The sequence below is a fragment of the Carlito syrichta genome, unplaced genomic scaffold (assembly GCF_000164805.1).
Source record: "Carlito syrichta isolate Samal-C Ts95f unplaced genomic scaffold, Tarsius_syrichta-2.0.1 Scaffold303270, whole genome shotgun sequence".
In the NCBI taxonomy this organism is placed as follows: Eukaryota; Metazoa; Chordata; class Mammalia; order Primates; family Tarsiidae; genus Carlito; species Carlito syrichta.
This window is the reverse complement of record NW_007247366.1, coordinates 121,053-138,548: the sequence shown is the minus strand read 5'-3', so window position 1 is coordinate 138,548 and position 17,496 is coordinate 121,053. Positions and strand designations below refer to the sequence as shown.

General features: G+C 45.3%; 1 protein-coding gene across 1 annotated transcript in view; it reads right to left on the bottom strand.

Annotated features, from left to right (window-relative positions):
• FBXW12 (F-box and WD repeat domain containing 12) overlaps positions 1–17,496 on the bottom strand; it is a 25,666-nt gene that overhangs the window by 1,304 nt on the left and 6,866 nt on the right. The window contains exons 5-9 of the mRNA XM_021712430.1: positions 16,963–17,172; positions 16,224–16,385; positions 15,180–15,390; positions 14,511–14,689; positions 14,303–14,430 (exon numbers count right to left, since the gene is read on the bottom strand). Coding sequence (XP_021568105.1) covers positions 14,303–14,430; positions 14,511–14,689; positions 15,180–15,390; positions 16,224–16,385; positions 16,963–17,172 — 890 coding nt within the window. The remainder of the gene's footprint in view (positions 1–14,302; positions 14,431–14,510; positions 14,690–15,179; positions 15,391–16,223; positions 16,386–16,962; positions 17,173–17,496) is intronic.

Below are 17,496 nucleotides of genomic sequence, written 5' to 3'. Positions count from 1 at the left end.
CACCAGAGCCCAGCAGGTCGAGGCTGCAGTGGCCAGGAGCGGCCACTGCACTCCAGTCTGGGCGACAGAGTGAGACTCCAACTCGAAAATAAATAAAATAAAATAAGATAAGTTTAAAAAAAAAAAGTTAAAACAGATGAAATTATTATTTTTTTTGAGTTGGAGTCTCACTTCATCACCCAGGCTGGAGTGCCGTGGCACATTCACGGCCACCCCAGTGTCAACCTGCTGGGCTCTGGCGATCCTTCCGCCTCAGTCTTCCAAGCAGCCGGAACTACAGGCGTGTGCTACCATGCCCATCCAGTTTTTTGATTTATTGTGGAGATGAGGTCTCATCAAATTACCCCAGGTTGGTCTTTTTTTTTTTTTTTTTTTTGAGTGGGCGTCTCACTCTGTCACCCAGACTGGAGTGCAGTGGCCGCTCCCGGCCACCGCAGCCTCAACCTGCTGGGCTCCGGCGATCCTTCCGCCTCAGCCTTCCAAGTAGCTGGAACTACAGGCGCGCACTACCACGCCTGGCTAATTTTTGATTTATTGTAGAGATGAGGGCTTGTCAAGTTGCCCAGGTGGGTCTCAAACCCATGGGCTCAGGCAATCCACTCACCTCAGCATCCCAAAGCGTGGGATTACAGGCTGAGCCACTGAGCCCAGCTAGATAGAAAACTCTTAAGTCTTCACTCAAAACCATGGCCAAGAATGGAGATTCCAACAATGGCTTGGATCTCTGCCACAATTTCAGTGTAGCACTTCCTTTCTTCCTTCCTTTCTCTCCCCTCCCCGTTCTGTCTGTCTCTCTCCCTCTCTCTTTCTTTTTGTATAGTTGGGGGTCTCACTGTCACCCAGGCTGGAGTGCAGTGGTATGATCACAGCTCACCGCATCCTCCAACTCCTAGACTCAGGCAATCCTTCAGCTGGGACTATAGGCGCATGCCACCATGCTTGGTTAATTTTTTTATTTTTTGTAGCGACGTGGTCTCACTATGTTGCACAGGCTGGTCTCAAATTTCTGGGCTCAAGTAGTTCTCCTTGGCCTAGGACGTTTATAATTCAATTTGATCAGTCTTTTCCTAATTTTTTCTTATTGAGATTGCAAAAGTGTGCCCTCATTACAAACCTGGTAGCATACAAAAGGATCTTTGTTTCTCATACCACCCAGGGCTCCTTAAGGAGTTTATGGAGTAACCTGGTTTCTTATAAAGAGCTTTCACCAAGTTAAATATTGGAGTAACTGTCCACATGGCTAGAAGATCCAGGAGTTCTGTATTTTTATTAATTCTTTGATACTGAATTATGTGCTGATTGATGTGAATTCGTGCTGATGCATGTTGGAGTCATCTTGGAGGCTACCTGAAACCTTGGGAATGGACAGAAGGATTCTGGATCCCACTGGCCAGTGCCAACAGGTGGCTATTGGCTGTGTTGGGGTCACAGGGTGGGCCTGACTGTCTTAGGCGTTTCTTCTGGACACCAATGACTGTGGATGCACATGCTTCACCACTGTGTTCCCTTAGGATAACACATTAAGGAACAAATACAGACCCTCAAGCTGCCTAGTTCAGCTGACTGGTGATGTTCAGTGGGTCTCTCTTTAAAAGTGTCTATCCTAGACTGGGTGTAGTGCTCAAGCCTGTAATCCCAGCACTCTGGGAGGCAGAGGCAAGAGAACTGCCTGAGCCCAGGAATTCGAGACCTGTCTGGGCAACTTGGTGAGACCTCATCTCTACAATTAATCAAAAAAATGAGCTGAGTGTGGTGGTGCACACTTGTAGTCCCAGCTACTTGGAAGGCTGAGACAGAAGGATTGTCTGAGCCCAGCAGGTTAAGGTTGTGGTAGCCATGAGCATGCCACATTGCACTCCAGCCTGGGCAACAGAGTGAGAATCCTACCCCCAAAAAATAAAAATATAAAATGTTCTGGCTGGGCTTGGTGGCACAGCCTGTAATCCCAGCCCTTTGGGAGGCCGAGGCAAGTGCATTGCCTGAGCCTGCAGATTCAAGACCAGCCTGGGCAACTTGGTGAGACCTCATCTCTACAATACATTTTTTTAAAAAAATAGCTGGGTGTGGTAGTGTGCGCCTGTAATTCCGGCTACTTGGAGGGCTGAGGCAGAAGGATCGCCAGAGCCCAGGATGTCGACGCTGGGATGGCCATGAGCATGCCACTGCACTCCATCCTGGGTGGCGGAGTGAGACTCCACTTCAAAAAAATAATAAAATGTTCTGATTAAGGATGATGGTTTATCCAATTCCAAATGTTTACTAAAAATCTGAGATAAGGCTATTGCCACGATGCTTGAAAGGGAATGTATGCCTTTATTGTGACAGGGTTTTACTTATGAGTGGATTATCTGGCTGATATATGCACTCGTAAGGAAACAGGTGATCTGTGGGTTGTCCAGGTGGCTGGAAAGAACCTCTGCAGGCCTAGGAGTGCGAAGCCCTGTGTTGCTTGCCCGTGAATAGGTGAAGCTGGAGTGGTGGCATGCTGCCATCTTCTGGCCATAGTGTAGATTTTCTCAGAAGCAGCTACCAATGTGAGTGTCCAGAATGCCATAAATTACAAAAATGGGGCGGGTCGCGGTGGCTCACACTTATAATCCCAGCACTTTGGGAGGCCAAGACAGGAAGATCGTGTGAGCCCAGGAGTTTGATACCAGCCTGGGCAACATAATGAAACTCCTGTCTCTAGAAAAAAATTACAGTGGAATTCAGTAGTGCTGGGGCTTCGTGTATAATCTTACCTCGTCTCTGACGTGAATTCTGGTTTTAAAGGGAGGTATGTCTAAGGACAGAGTTGAAATAGTCTAGCAGTGACTGACTAGTCAGGAAAACCACTCCAGGTGTTTCCAACAGAGGAAAGTTAAATATAAGGGAATGATTATAAAAGTGTTTCAAGGGCAAGAAGGGAAGTAAAGTAGCCGGCTGTGGTGACTCATGCCTGTAATCCCAGCACTTTGGGAGGCAGAGGTGAGAGGATTGTCTGAGTCCAGGGGTTCGAGACCAGCCTGGGCAACTTGGCAAGACCTCATCTCTACAATAAAAAAATTAGCCAGGCGTGGTGGCACATGTCTGTAGTTCCAGCTACTTGGAGGGCTAAGGCAGAAGGATTGCCTGAGCTCTAAAGGCTGAGGCTGCGGTTGCCATAAGCATACCACTGTGCTCCAGCCTGGATGACAGAGTGAGACTCCTACTCAAAAAAGAGGGAAGTAAAGTTATCCAGAAATTGGTGATGCTGGCAAATGTTATCATTTGCCACAGTGTTATCCACAGTCCCTGACTTCCACATAGCCAGCGTCCATGGGGTGCCAGAAACTGTGCTCTCTGATGCTGCAGGTGCCTGGGAACCTGATGTCCTGGCCCTGCCACCCAGGTTGTTGAATTGGTGCTGCAGGGTAGCCTGCTGCTCCAGCGAATGGGTACCACCAAGGAAAGAGGAGTCTATCACCTCTTACTGTGAGAACTTCCCCACCCCCACTCTTGTCCATCTTCTCCAAGACATCAGGCCTCAAGAAGCCCAGGAGTCTTGCTCTGGGAGGCAGGAGACCTGGATTCTAGTTTCTTCCATGACTGGCTGAGCCTCTTGAGAGAAGGGCAGAGGCATTCAAGCAGGTGGCATGGGGTTAGATCCCAAGATGGCACCTGGCAGGATTTGGAAATGTTTGTCAAGTGCTGTATCAGTCCAGAACTGGCAGAAAACTGACAGCATGTACCAGAAAAGATGTAGCTCAAGAGATTTTAATGATTCTACTTCCAGAGCTGCGGGCCTGAGGGAAGCCAACAAGCCAACACAAGAGCCAGTAGGGCTGTAGCTGAAAGAAGCGTTTAGAGGGAGCATTCTGTGGAATAATTACCCTAGCGTCTTGCTCCTCCCACCGCCCAGACTCCTGTCAGTTCATCTGGTTGGCTAAGCTAACAACAGTCAGAGGGCTGGGGAGCCTGACTGAGGGATATAGGAGAGGGCAGCTTCTAGAGTTGCTGAGCAGTGGAAAAGCGGGCAGAAAGGGCCTGGTGGGCAAACAGTGCCTCCAGCCTGAGGACCCACTGCCCTGGGAGGCACCTTGTAGGTGCTTTGTCATTCAAGGCCACAGGGTTACTGCCATAGCAGGACTTGCTTCCCAGCCTCCTAGCTCCCAGGGCTTTCCACCATACTCCATACACCATACTCCCTGGTGCACCTGGTGCTGCACAGTCTACCTGAAGGACCTTGGAAACCCCGGCTCCTTAGGGCTGGTTGGACCTCCTCACCTTCTGTCCAGCTGGGGTGGGATGCTCGATGTGCAAATAGGGATCCAAAGAAGACACCAAGCTGCAGACAGTTTCTACAGCTTTCTCTCAGGGCAGAAGAATCCGGTGGTACAAGACACAGCCCCCTAGCCCCCCCAGAGGTGATGGAGGCCAGTGCTGTAGCGTTCCTCATACCCGCTGGAATGTGTGCAAGTGCTCCCATGCACCCGTGCAGACAGCACAACCCCCCTCCACACCCTTCACTCTGACTGAAGACAGCAGAGCTCACTGAATTTGTGTGTTTGAGTATTTGTAATTGTGCATATGTGTATGTTTGGTGTGTGGGTGGGTGTGTGTGTGGCCCTGGGGGCAGACAGAGGCTCTGTACTCTGAGGAATGATGCCCTGGTAGAAAGTCCCATAGACTCGGAGCTTGAGAAGTGGGCTTTGCCTTGACTCTGGCACTGACCACCTTGGAGCAGTCATCTCTTTCCTGAGCCTTAGGCTCTTCTTCTGTGAGATGTGGGTCCCTAACCACCTTTCCAGAGGAGGCATCCTGTGAATGCTGTCACTGGAGGGGGAAGGGCCCTGGTGACTCTGGGTTCTAGAGCCTGCAGGCAAGAGTTGGCTCTCCATGTCCCAGGGGTCAGGCCTGAGCCTGCTGGAGGGTGAGCTGGCCAACCACCTGAGGCCTCAGAGGAGGACAGGGAGGAGAAGAGGGTGCACACATGGCCTTTCCAGGAGGAGAGGGCAATGCGAGCCCATGGAGGGGGCACAGACTGAAAACCTGAAGTCCTGGGTCTCTGCTGGGCTCCAGAGGTCCTGCTGTGTACTGCACAGGGAGACCCACTGTCACAGGGCCTCCACCCCAAGCCGGGTTTGTAAACCTAAGAACACAGCAACTGCTAGGGCTGGGGACACCAAGTTGCTGTCCTGCAGCCTGCCTATTCCTGTGATCTGGCCTGGGGGGTTTCTTGCCTCTTCCTCCCATGCCCTGGGTAACTCCCTGGGTTCTCCAAGACTTCCAGCTGCAAGCAACACTGCAAGATCCTGCTTTTACCCTCTGGCTGGCACCCCCACTTCTACCCCCACAAATGAAAGATTCTGCTCTGACACCATCTGTCAGTCAGGGCTTGGCTGGGCAAGGGTGGAGAGGGCGTCCCTTCCTGGAGAGGTTGCACCCGAGGAGTGGGAGTGACTTGCCCCCAACACAGCAAATGGGACTAGAACCCAGGTCTCCGGACTCCCAGATGGACTCTCAACTCCCGCTGTTTTGTGCTGCCCGGGTTTGACCTCCCACCCTTTCCCTCTGGGGATGGGGAGTCAGGCCACCTCCTGGGCCTCTCTGTGTCTTCAGTTCATTATTGGACCAGGTCCCTGGGTCCCTTGGGGATCAGCCAGCCCAGGTCTGTCTGCTTTTTCACTACCCGCCCCAGTCTCCTGGTTCTTCAGTCCCTTGGTTTCCAGTCGGCTCCTTTCTCATGCCTCCCACGACTGTGTCCATTTCTCCCTTTACTTCTGTCAACTTTGGGATCCTATATTTGAAGCGAGGCTATCACATGCATACATTTTTTTTTTCTTTTGAGTAGGCATCTCACTCTGTCGCCCAGGCGGGAGTGCAGTGGCATGCTCACAACCCCGCAGCTTCGGCCCACTGGGCTCAGGCAATCCTTCCACTTCAGCCTTCCAAGTAGCTGGAACCACTGGCGCGCACCACCACGGCCGACTAATTTTTTGATTTATTGTAGAGGTGAGGTCTCACCAAGTTGTCCTGGCTGGTTTCAAACCCCTGGATTCTGGCAATCCTCTCACCTCCACCTCCCAGAGTGCTGGGATTACAGGCATGAGCCAACGCACCCGGCTGTACATGCATAAACATTTCAAAATTTTATATCTTTGTGTTTTGACCTTTTGAGCATTATGAAAATTTCCTTTTTATTTCCAGTAATACTTCTAGCCTTCAAGTCTACATTTTCTGTGTGAATGCTTTGCAATAGCCACTGTGTAGATTCTTGCATGATCATTTCCTTTAAGAAATAACCAAGATGCAGTGAAAAGCTGTGTTTTTTTATTTGAGGAGGAATCTCACCATGTTGCCCAGGCTGGACTTGAACTCCTGGGCTTAAGGGATCTGCCTGTCTTAGCCTCCCAAGTAGCTGGAGGCATGAGTGAGCCACCATGCCCATCAAAAGTGATCATACTGGCTGAGTGATCATAGTGGCAAATAAGTTGCATGTTGGGGGGCGGGGGTGTCTGATTTAAATGATGTGCATCCTTCTATGAGAGTGAATTATTTACTTGTAATCCAAGAAGATGTATTAGTTTCCAGGTGAACATATTTTACTGTTTTTCAAATTATGGTTTTTAAATATTTCAATTATCCTCATTAAGTTTTTGCTAAAATAAGCTCAGGTAACTCTAGTCTTTCAAATTAGAGTTTTCTAACAATCATAAACAAAAGGATAATTCTTCCAAATGCAACATTCTGGTAATAGTATATAAATTTATTTGAATTAGTTTAGCGTCATTATTTCTTTTAATTAAAAATACAGATCAGGTGTAGTGGCTCACACCTGTAATCCCAGCACTTTGGGAGGCCATGGCCAGAGGATCTCTTGAGGCCAGGAGTTTGAGATGAGCCTGAGCAACAAAGTGAGACTCTGTCTCTACAAAAAATTAAAAAATCTAACCAGGCTTGGTGACGTGTGCCGGTAGTCCCAACTACTTGAGAGCCTGAGGTGGAGGGATAGTCTGAACCCAGGAGGCTGAGGCTGCTATGAGCTGCGATTGTGCCACTGCACTCTAGCCTGGGCAACAGAGTGAAAAAAAATAAAAATAAAATAAAAAGCCAATCTTGTCCCCATACCTTACAAATAAGAGCACACAGATGCTTTAAAAATCTGATCTTTGTCTTTTTGAAGTGTATTTTTAAACTCGTATACCAAAAAATTCACTTTTTTGTTATATAGCTCTATGAACGTTTACAATTATATATAGTTGTACTATAAACAGAATATGGAACAATTCCATCATCCCAAAACAGTCCATCACACTGTCCCTTTGTTATCATCCACCCCCCAGTCCTTGGCAACCACTGATCTTTTCTCCATTTCTATTATTTTGCCTATCCTAGAATATTATGTGCACAGAATCATCACAGCATGTAGGTTTTGAGTCTGGCTTCTTTCAAATAGCATAACGCACTCGAGATTGATCCATGTTATTGTATCAGTAGTTCATTCATATTTGTTTCTGAGTAGTATTCCATTGTATGAATGTGCCCAAGTTTATCTTTTCACCAATTGATGGACAATGGTTGTTTCTGGCTTTTTGAATAAAGTTGCTATAAAGATTCACATACAGGTTTTTGTGTGATCCAAAATATTTCTCTTGGATAACTACTTAGATGTGGGATTGCTGGGTAATAATAGTAAGTATATGTTTAATTTCATAAGAAATTGGCCAACTGGCCAGGCGCAGTGACTCACGCCTATAATTCCAGCACTTTGGGAGACTGAGGTGAGAGGATTGCCTGAGTCCAGGGGTTAGAGACCAACCTGGGCAACTTGGTAAGACCTCATCTCTACAATAAATCAAAAAATTAGCCAGGCGTGGTGGCACATGCCTGTAGTTCTAGCTACTTGGAAGGCTGAGGCAGAAGTATCGCCTGAGCCCAGAAGGTCGAGGCTGCGGTGGCCGTGAGCATGCCACTGCACTCCAGCCTGTGTAACAGAAGATATTCCAACACAAAAAAACAAAACATTGGTCAACTATTTTTTTAAATGGCTGTATCACTTTGTATTTCCACCAGCCATGTAAGAGAGTTCTGTAGCTCCACACACTCCCCCACACCTGGTATTGTTAATTCCCTGCTCCTTTAATCTAACAAGTATGTAATGACACCTCACTGTGGTTTTGAGATTTCCCTAATGGCTGGTATTGGTGGTCATCTTTTCATGTACTTATTTGCCACTATGATCACTCAGCCAGTATGATCACTTTCAAATCAGTTTTACAAGTGGCAATAAAAGGGATCTTTTTTATTTGAGTCAGAGTCTCATCCTGTTGCCCAGGCTGGAGTGTAGTGACATGCTCACAGCCACTGCAGCCTCAACCTGCTGGGCTCAGGTGATCCTTCGGCCTCAGCCTTCCAAGTAATTGGAACTACAGGCACAGGCCAACACACCCAGCTAATTTTTTTAATTTATTGTAGAGATGAGGTCTCACCCAGTTGCCCAGACTGGTCTCTAACTCCTGGGCTCAGGCAATCCTCTCATCTCTGCCTCCCAAAGTGCTGGGATTACAGGTATGAGCCACTGCGCCCAGCATGAAATGGATCTTTTAAAAACTTAAGTCTTACCATTGCACTTAGTATATATATATAGATATTTTGAGTTGGAGACTCACTCTGTTGCCCAGACTGGAGTACAGCGGCCGCTCCTGGCCACCGCAGCCTCGACCTGCTGGGCTCCGGCGATCCTTCTGCCTCAGCCTTTCAAGTAGCTGGAACTACAGGCATGCGCTACCACGCCTGGCTAATTTTTGATTCATTATAGAGATGAGGTCTTGCCAAGTTGCCCAGGTGGGTCTCGAACCCGCGGACTCAGGCAATCCACTCACCTCAGCCTCCCAAGGTGCGGGATTACAGGCTGAGCCAGCGAGCCTGGCTGCACTTAGTATTAAAATTAAGTATGGGCCATTGCTTTACTAAACTCGGTGTGGTCATGTGCTCTTTGAGCTATGGCCGCCACAATGTTTCCTAAGCTTTGGTCTCCTCCCTACTTTGGGGAGGTGAATCTTCTCTTTTTCTCTATCTTACTTTTTAAGTAAAACTATATTTTCCAGTCTAACTTTTGTGTAAGTCTTTGCATCTTTCTCATGGCACTGGACCGCAAGCTAGACACCCCACACCCCCAGCAGGCTTGACCTCATAGGAGATAAGGGGAAACGTTCCTCTTTGTTAACTCTTGGAATGTGGATACGTGCAGGCCAGCTTGAACACTCGCCATGCCCTTCTCTAGGGGTTGTGGCAATATGGACAGACAACAGCAGGTCTCTATATCATGCCTACCACACCCAGCTTCAAGGATTCTTAACCCCTGGCCAGTCTTGTTTCAACTTGTTTCAGCCTGGGTTTTCTGAGAGCAGGCCCTGAGGCGGAGGTTAGCTTGCAGGGAGTTTAATAGGGAGTGCTCCCAGGATCAACTCTGTGCAAGGGAGAGAAGGAAGCGGACTGGGAAGAACAGGCTCTAGAGGGTGGCCCTCAGAGTTGTCCCAAGAAGGGGCAACTCCTAAAGAAAAGTACTTATGTATTAAATATTTGAAATATACCCTGCAAATGTCTGCATGACTTGACACTTCCTTTCTAACCTTGTTTTACTAAACATTCCCACTAATTTCAGCCACACAGACTTTGTTTTCAAAAGAAACAAAACATGTGACTGCCTCAACTTTCCCAGGTGTTGTTTAGAATGCCTGATGTGATGTCTTCTCTGCCCAACCTTATCCTTCTCCATAGACCCCTCACTGGGCTTCCCTTCCTTCATTCTCCTAGTCACAGCTTCAAGTTTAGTTTTAAAATAGAGACAGGGTCTCGATATATTGCCTAGGCTGGGTCTTGAACTCTATGTCTCAAGTCATCCTCCTGCCTCAGCCTCCCAAAGTGCTAGGATTACAGATATAAGCTACTGTGCCCATTCCAAGTTTATTCTTACAGAGGGGATGGTGGGCATTTCAAAGCCTAGATACACACACTGCCTTTTGGGGAACTTGCCCATTGAGATTACATTCCAATGAGAGGACAACCTTCCTACTCAGATAATCTTTCTTCTAACCTTCCCAAAGCCAGGAGAGCAATGCCTTGGGCTTGAATGATGTTCTCTCTCAGAACTCTAAATACTTAGGGAGTGATACAAGGATGGGGGCAGATCTTTATCATATCTACTGCAGTGTCTATGGTGATTTGCAAATTGAAATGTTTCGTGACTTAGCCTTTGATATATTTTCTACTTCCTAGTCTTCTTGAGCATTTTCAGATTCCCATCTATATTCTTAGTCTCTTCTTCCAGTTATCTTTAAATTTTTTTTTAGGTTAAAAAATATAGTTTATTTAAAAGAGAGAGAGAGAGAGAGAGAAAGAGAGAGAGAAGATTCACCTCCCCAAGGTAGGGGAGGGGGGCCAAAGCCAGGAAGCATGGTGACAGCCATAGCTCAAAGAGCACATGGCCACACCAGAGTCTAGCAAGGAAATGACAAAAATGGCTGCTCACCTATCTTTAAATATTAATCTCTTTGTCTTTCTAATATATTCCCTTTTTGTTTAAATTTGACAGAATTTGTTTTTGGTTTCTTACTGGTATGAATACTGATTAACATAAACACCTTCACTTTCAAACCATCTTCAATCCAAAATTTCCCCCATAATTGCTCCCTTTGAGTTGTTTAGAATTGTGGGCCCTTTTATATTTTACTTCCCTAGTATTCTATACTCTCTCTGATGGCAAGAACAAAGGATATATTGATCCACACTCTTTCTGCACGGTGCCTGTCCCTAGTATCTGTTATAGTGCCCGATTCACTGAATAGTTAATCACCATTTCTTTCTATTGTTCTGAGAGATGAGGTCTTGCTCTGTCATGCAAGCTGACATGCATAGGCTATTCACAGGCGTGATCATAGTTCACTGATCCCTTGAATGCCTGGGCTCAAGGGATTCTCCCCTTCAGCCTCCCGAGAAGCTGAGACTATTGGTGCTGCCATGCTATGGGCCACCACTTCTTAATATCACCAAAATAATCATTCTGGGCTTGCAAACAGAATTCTCTTTACTACACTGGGGAAGATGATACAAGGTTAATGCCATTAGTTTCCATATTACATATTCAAAGAATACATCATCAGAAGACTGGATTCATATGTTGTTGGCATCACGCGTACTATGCTCACGTTATCACATATTGCAGCGCAGCCAAATCTGCCAATAGAAAAAACAAAATCATCAGTGGGACAAAAGGGAAAGCAGGTATACTCATTGTTGATGACACTAAATTAGAGCTTGACTGTGATACAAATATTCTTTCTAAATTAATTGGTCCTTTGATCATATTTTTAGATTTGGTTTTGAATAACTGCATAAATCTGGCAAGGTCTCAATGATTATTGTTCACAAAAGTAGCAGTCCCTGCTTTGATATCAGAATTATCAATATCTCTGATTTGATAGATTATCTAGTTTAATAATGACTAAAAGAGAGAATTTTAATTTAAAAAAATTTTTTTAAACCAGGCACAGTGGCTCAGCCTGTAATCCCAGCACTTCGGGAGGCTGGGGCTAGTGGATTGCCTGAGCTTGCAGGTTCAAGACCCGCCTGGGCAACTTGGTGAGACCTCATCTCTATGATAAATCAAAAAATTAGCCAGGCGTGGTAGCGCTCGTCCATAGTTCCAGCTACTTGGAAGGCTGAGGCAGAAGGATCACCGGAGCCCAGCAGGTTGATGCTAGGGTGGCCATGAGCATGCCACTGCACTCCAGACTGGGTGACAGATTGAGACTCCTACTCAAAAAAAAAAAAAAAAAAAAAAAAAAAAATCAGCCACGAGTAGTGGTGCACACCTGGGATTCCAGCTACTTAGAAGGCTAAGGCAGAAGGATCACCTGAGCCCAGGAGGATGAGGCTGCAATGGCTGAGAGTATACCACTGTACTCCAACCTAGGCAACAGAGTGAGACTCCAACTTCAAAAAAAAAATTTCTCACTCTGTCAGCCAAACTGAAGTGCAGTGGCATGATTATGGCTCACCTCCTGGGCTCAGGCGATCCTTCCACTTCAGCCTTCTGAGTAGCTGGGATCACACACGTGCGCCACTATGTCCAGCTAATTTTTTGACTGGATTATTTTAACTAGAATTTTCACTCTACCTGCTCTACACTCCAACTGAGAAGAAATCTTGCCTTCCCCAGCCCCCCTACTGAGTGATGTGAAAATGGGGGGGCATAGCCCTGTCAATGATCCTCATTTTTATCCCTCTCCACCAGGCCCTCCAGACACTGTGAGATGAAGCCCTTTTGATCATCTTTCCTACACTGAGTAGAAGTGGTACATAGCCCTTTCTCTCCCTACCAAGTGGAGACAAAACAGCTGAAAACTTCCCCAAATTGGTAAATCTATATATCAAAAGATTGATCAAATCCAACAGGTTAAACTTAAAGAAATTCATACCAGACACATTCTAATCAAATTTCTGAAAATTGAAGACAAAGAAAATAACTTGAAATCAGCCAGAGAAAAAAGGCACTTTATCTGTGGAGGAAGAAAGATTTGAATGACAATGGATTTCTCATCAGACATCATGAAGGCCAGAAGGAAGAGGCATAGCAGTTTTCAAGTGCTGAAAGCAAATAAATTAATGCACCAATTAAAAGACAGAGATTAGAAAGATCCCAAATAGCCAAAGCCATCAGGAGCAAAAAGAACAAAGCCAGAGGCACAACACTACTGGATTTTAAAATGTATTGCAAAGCTATAGTAATTAAAACAGCATGGTACTGAAATGCAGACACATTGATTAATGGAATAAGACAGAAAGCCTAGAAGTAAACCTTCACATTTATGGTTAATTGTATTTTGACAAAGGTGCCAAGAATACACAATGGGGAAAGTCTCATCAATAAATGGTTTCTGAAAAGATGTAAAGGAATGAAAATAGACCCTGATCTCACTCATTATGCAAAAATCAACTCAAAACGGATTAAAGACAAATGGCAGAATTGAAACTATAAAACCTCTAGAAGAACACATAGGAGAAAAGCTTCATGGTATTGGCATAGACAGTGATTTATTGGATAGGACCTCAAAAGCAAAGGCAATGGAAGCAAAACTAGACACATGGGATTGTACCAACCTAAAAAAGCTTCTGCACTGCAAAAGACACAATTAACAGTGAAGAAACATGAATGAAATCGGAGAAAATATCTACAAATCATGCATCAGATGAGGGGCTAATATCCAAAACATACAAGGAACTCAAACTACTCTCAATAACAAGAAAACAAGTAGCTCTATTTTTGTTTTTTTGTTTTTTTTTGCTTTTTTTTTTTGAGTTGGAGTCTCACTCGGTCGCCCAGACTGGAGTGCAGTGGCCGCTCCCGACCACCGCAGCCTCGCCTGCTGGGCTCCAGCGATTCTTCCGCCTCAGCCTTCCAAGTAGCCGGAATTACAGGCACGCGCTACCACGCCCAGCTGATTTTTTTAATTTATTGTAGAGATGAGGTCTCGCTGCCCAGGCGGGTCTCGAACCCGCGGGCTCAGGCAATCCACTCACCTCAGCCTCCCAAAGGCGCGGGATTACAGGCTGAGCCACCAGCCCGGCTTAATAGCTCTATTTTTTAAAAGGGGCAATGGACCTGGATAAACATTTCTCGAAAGAAGATATACAAATGGCCAACAGATATGAAAAAGTGCTCAATGTCTCTAATCACCAGGGAAATGCAAACTAAAGCTACAGTGAGATTTCATTTCAAATCTGTTAGACTGGCTTTGATTAAAAAAGATGAAAGATAACAAGTGTTAGCAAGCATGTGGAGAAAAGAGAACCCTTGAACTCTGTTGATGGTATTATAAATTAGTATAGCCACTTTGGAAAACAGTATGGTGGTTCCTTTACAAACTAAACATAGAATTACCATATGACCAAGTAATTTCACTTCTGGGTATATATATCCAAAGGAATTGAAATCAGTATGTTGGTGAAATGTCTGTGCTCCCATGTTTATGGTAGCATCATTCACAATAGTCAAAATATGGAAACAACTTAAGTACCTGTCTATGGGCAAGTAAAGAGAGGATATTGAGGATATAATCTTCTACATACTACTTGTGGAAATATAAATCTTGGGACTTTTGACAGTTACTGCAAGTACTGTGACTCTAAGACCTAGCAATTATCTTTTCAGGCATAAGTTTATTCACATCTATCCTCAATCTTGAAAAAAAAAAACCATTCTCCCTCTATTCATTTTTACGTAGAAATTTTTACGTAGAAACATTTTCAGGGAAAGACCAGGTCACAAAACAAGACTTACCCAGTCAGTGTCTGATGTATTTTTTCCAGATGACAGCAGCTCTTGAGGTACGGAGGATGGCCTCCCTCCTCCCACATGTACACATGCAGAGAGCCATCGAAGGATGTGGTAAGCACATGGATAGAATCCTTCAAAGGATACCCAGTGTGAGTGGCTAAGGAATCAAAGTCAGATCAATAAGCTTCGGGAGGAGGAGGGTCATACGTACCACCCATAAGTTGCAGATGGCCTCCTGGTGGTACTCAAATCGTTGCAGCAGGATGCCACCGATGGTGAAGAGGAGCAAGTACTTCCCACTATCAATGACAATCAAATATCCATCACTCGTTCCCATGCACAGAGGATATGGTAGATTCGCTGGCAACAGGAAACTTGCAATTTCAATGGCTGTTTTCATATAAAACACATATGCACACATACATATGCAGGTGAATATAAATCATTTAGTGAACAATATCTTTACACTGAGTGAAAAATCGTACTCCCCCCTTTCATGGGCTCCAGTCCAGTAATGAAGGGTAGTCCAGCAACCTGATAAAACATGTCACTGGCCCTGGTAGTGGGTGCTATGACACAGGAACAGAAGGCTATGGACCATAAACAACAGCTCGGGCATTGAGGGGAAGCCTGTAATGGGAAGGGGTATTGGAGCTCAGATGCTAAACATAATGGGAATCTAAACATGCCTGCCCAAGAAGGCAGGGTGGAATGTAGAGATCAGTTGGGTGTTAGAGTCAAACAGGCATGCGTTCACTCCCAGCTAAAGAAATTCCCTGCTCTCTTTACACAGATTGACCTGCTTACATGAATTTATAGCCTAACATGAATACATGTGATAGGGAAGAGAAACAAGTATTTCTAATGTGGCATGGCCTACCTTGGACGACTGTTTGGCCCCTAGTCTTCCTAGTCTTTAGATCAAAGGTGATAAATCCTGTTTTTTTACCAGAGCTACTTTGGGACATCAGAATTATTCTGTTTTTCTGCCTTGGGGCCCAGCAGCCTCTGCAGCATGATTTGAATGGAAGAGAGATAGACAGAGGGGTGCTGTCTTCTGAGGGTCTCAGTAAGCACTCCAAGAAGAATACCTAAAGGGAAGATTACACGTGTCATCAGGTAAAGGGGGAAGCTAGGGCATCTCGGTACAGGAGCAACTCCAGAAAAACCTCCTTGAAATCCTCCTCTTGGGGTCAAAGCTTTAGTCAGCATCCCAGAAAGGGTTGAGTGGTCCCTGCTTGTCACTCTAACATACAGGGAACTCACTGTCATTGTAACCTTCATGTCATGTTCACAGGGAGAATGGAGTCCCTGGAGCATGCCAAGGGGTTACAAAACCATCTTGCCACATCAAACCCCTGACCAAGTTGAGGTTGGCTAAGTCGACTTTTGCTTCTTGGAGGACTAGTCAAGGACTGTTTTGCTTTTCTACCTCCTCCCTGAACTCCTTGCTCTTTGGTGCCCAGTCCACAGGTACCATGTTACAAGTGGCCTGCTCAAAGGCCAAAGACTTCCTTAGAGTGACATTCATAGGCTTATGCTTATTTATTTACTTCTGGACTTCTCTGTACTTTCCAGCCAAGGTAGATAAAAGGAAAATAAGGAAAGCAAAGTGAACAAGGTTACTGATGATTCTTATTTCTCGATACCTCTCTCACCCTCTTCCATCTCTTTGGCAGACTTAGGCTTCATGAATAAATTTTCATTAATAAACATTTGCCATGGCAACTGGATACTATTACTTCAGAGAGCATTGTTTCCTGGCTAAAGGAATGGATTCCCCTTGTGATTTGGTCTTGGAGAGGAAGGAGAAATATGTCTGGTCCTCACTGAACTCTGTAGTTTCTCTATACACTACCTAACTTGACCTTCCTCGTGTATGACCCTCCCATTCCAAAGTCAAAGCCCACAGAGCAGCACCTACCTTTGGCAAGATACCTTTGGCACATGTCTCACATGCAAAGACCCATTCCTTGTCAGGAGAGCAGAGTAGAAGTTCGACAGGCCAACGAAATGCATCAACTTTAGAAACATCTCTTAACCCAGGCACTGTAAATGTGTGGATGTCACCTTTATCATCACCAACCTGAAACCAAAGTAACCCCACCATAACAAAAGAAAGAGAAATGAAATCCTACAGTATACAGGAGACAGCACTGTCAGCTGCAAGATATGCCACCGTTTCTTCAATCAAATCATGGAGATCAAAATCTCTGACCAGCCTACCCCAAAAAGCTACTGGAATGACCCTATGAAATAAAACTTTCTAAGTCCTACAGAACTCTTCTCAAAGATGGTTATTCATTAGCACATCAACACTACTTTTTCTCAATTTCTCCCTCTACTGTCCCTGTCCAAGTTCATGGACTATACAATAATAGACACTTGAAAAAAGGGATATTACATAAAATAATTCAGGAAGCTTTTTTTTTTTTTTTTTTTTTTTTTTAAGAATGGCTGGAGAAATGTACTTGAAACAGGTCAAAGGCCAAGATGGTATGGAGGTTAATTTTCATTGGCGTATCGTAACTGACTCCCAGGGCATGTAGAAGGGATGACTCCAAGAAGACAGATTGGGATGTGACAGTGATGGGACCTTGATACCTCTCAAGGCAGCAGAAATGTGGTTGTGTGGGTCAACTCCAGGTTCAGGGCTCACTTACCATCAGGAATGGGCCATCCTTTGTGAGAAAGGTTTCTAAGGAATAACAGGCGTGAGGGATTGTGAGAGCAGCCAGAGCATCTCTGTCCTGACAGTTCCACACTTTGATAGTTCTGTTTAGATCCACAGTGATTGCAAGCTGCATCTGAGGGAGGGTTGCAAGTTTTATGATTCTGAACTTCTGGATTGGGCTTGACCAGGTCATAATGCCCTAGAGAATAAGAATAACACTATCTGTGTTCAAGGAAGTTTTTTTGCATCCTACTATGCTTTCATTCTGTCCTTGTTTATTCAGAAGTCTATTCCAAATCAGAGCCACTTTTTGCTGCTAGGAAAAGGATATGAAAATTCTACATATCTTAATTATTTTGAAAGAGTAAAGAGGAAAGCAGAAACTATACAATATGCTCAGAGGCAAGAACTCGCTATATAAGAGACAATGAATGAGCCGGGCTCGGTGGCTCAGCCTGTAATCCCGCGCCTTTGGGAGGCTGAGGTGAGTGGATTGCCTGATCCCACGGGTTCGAGACCCTCC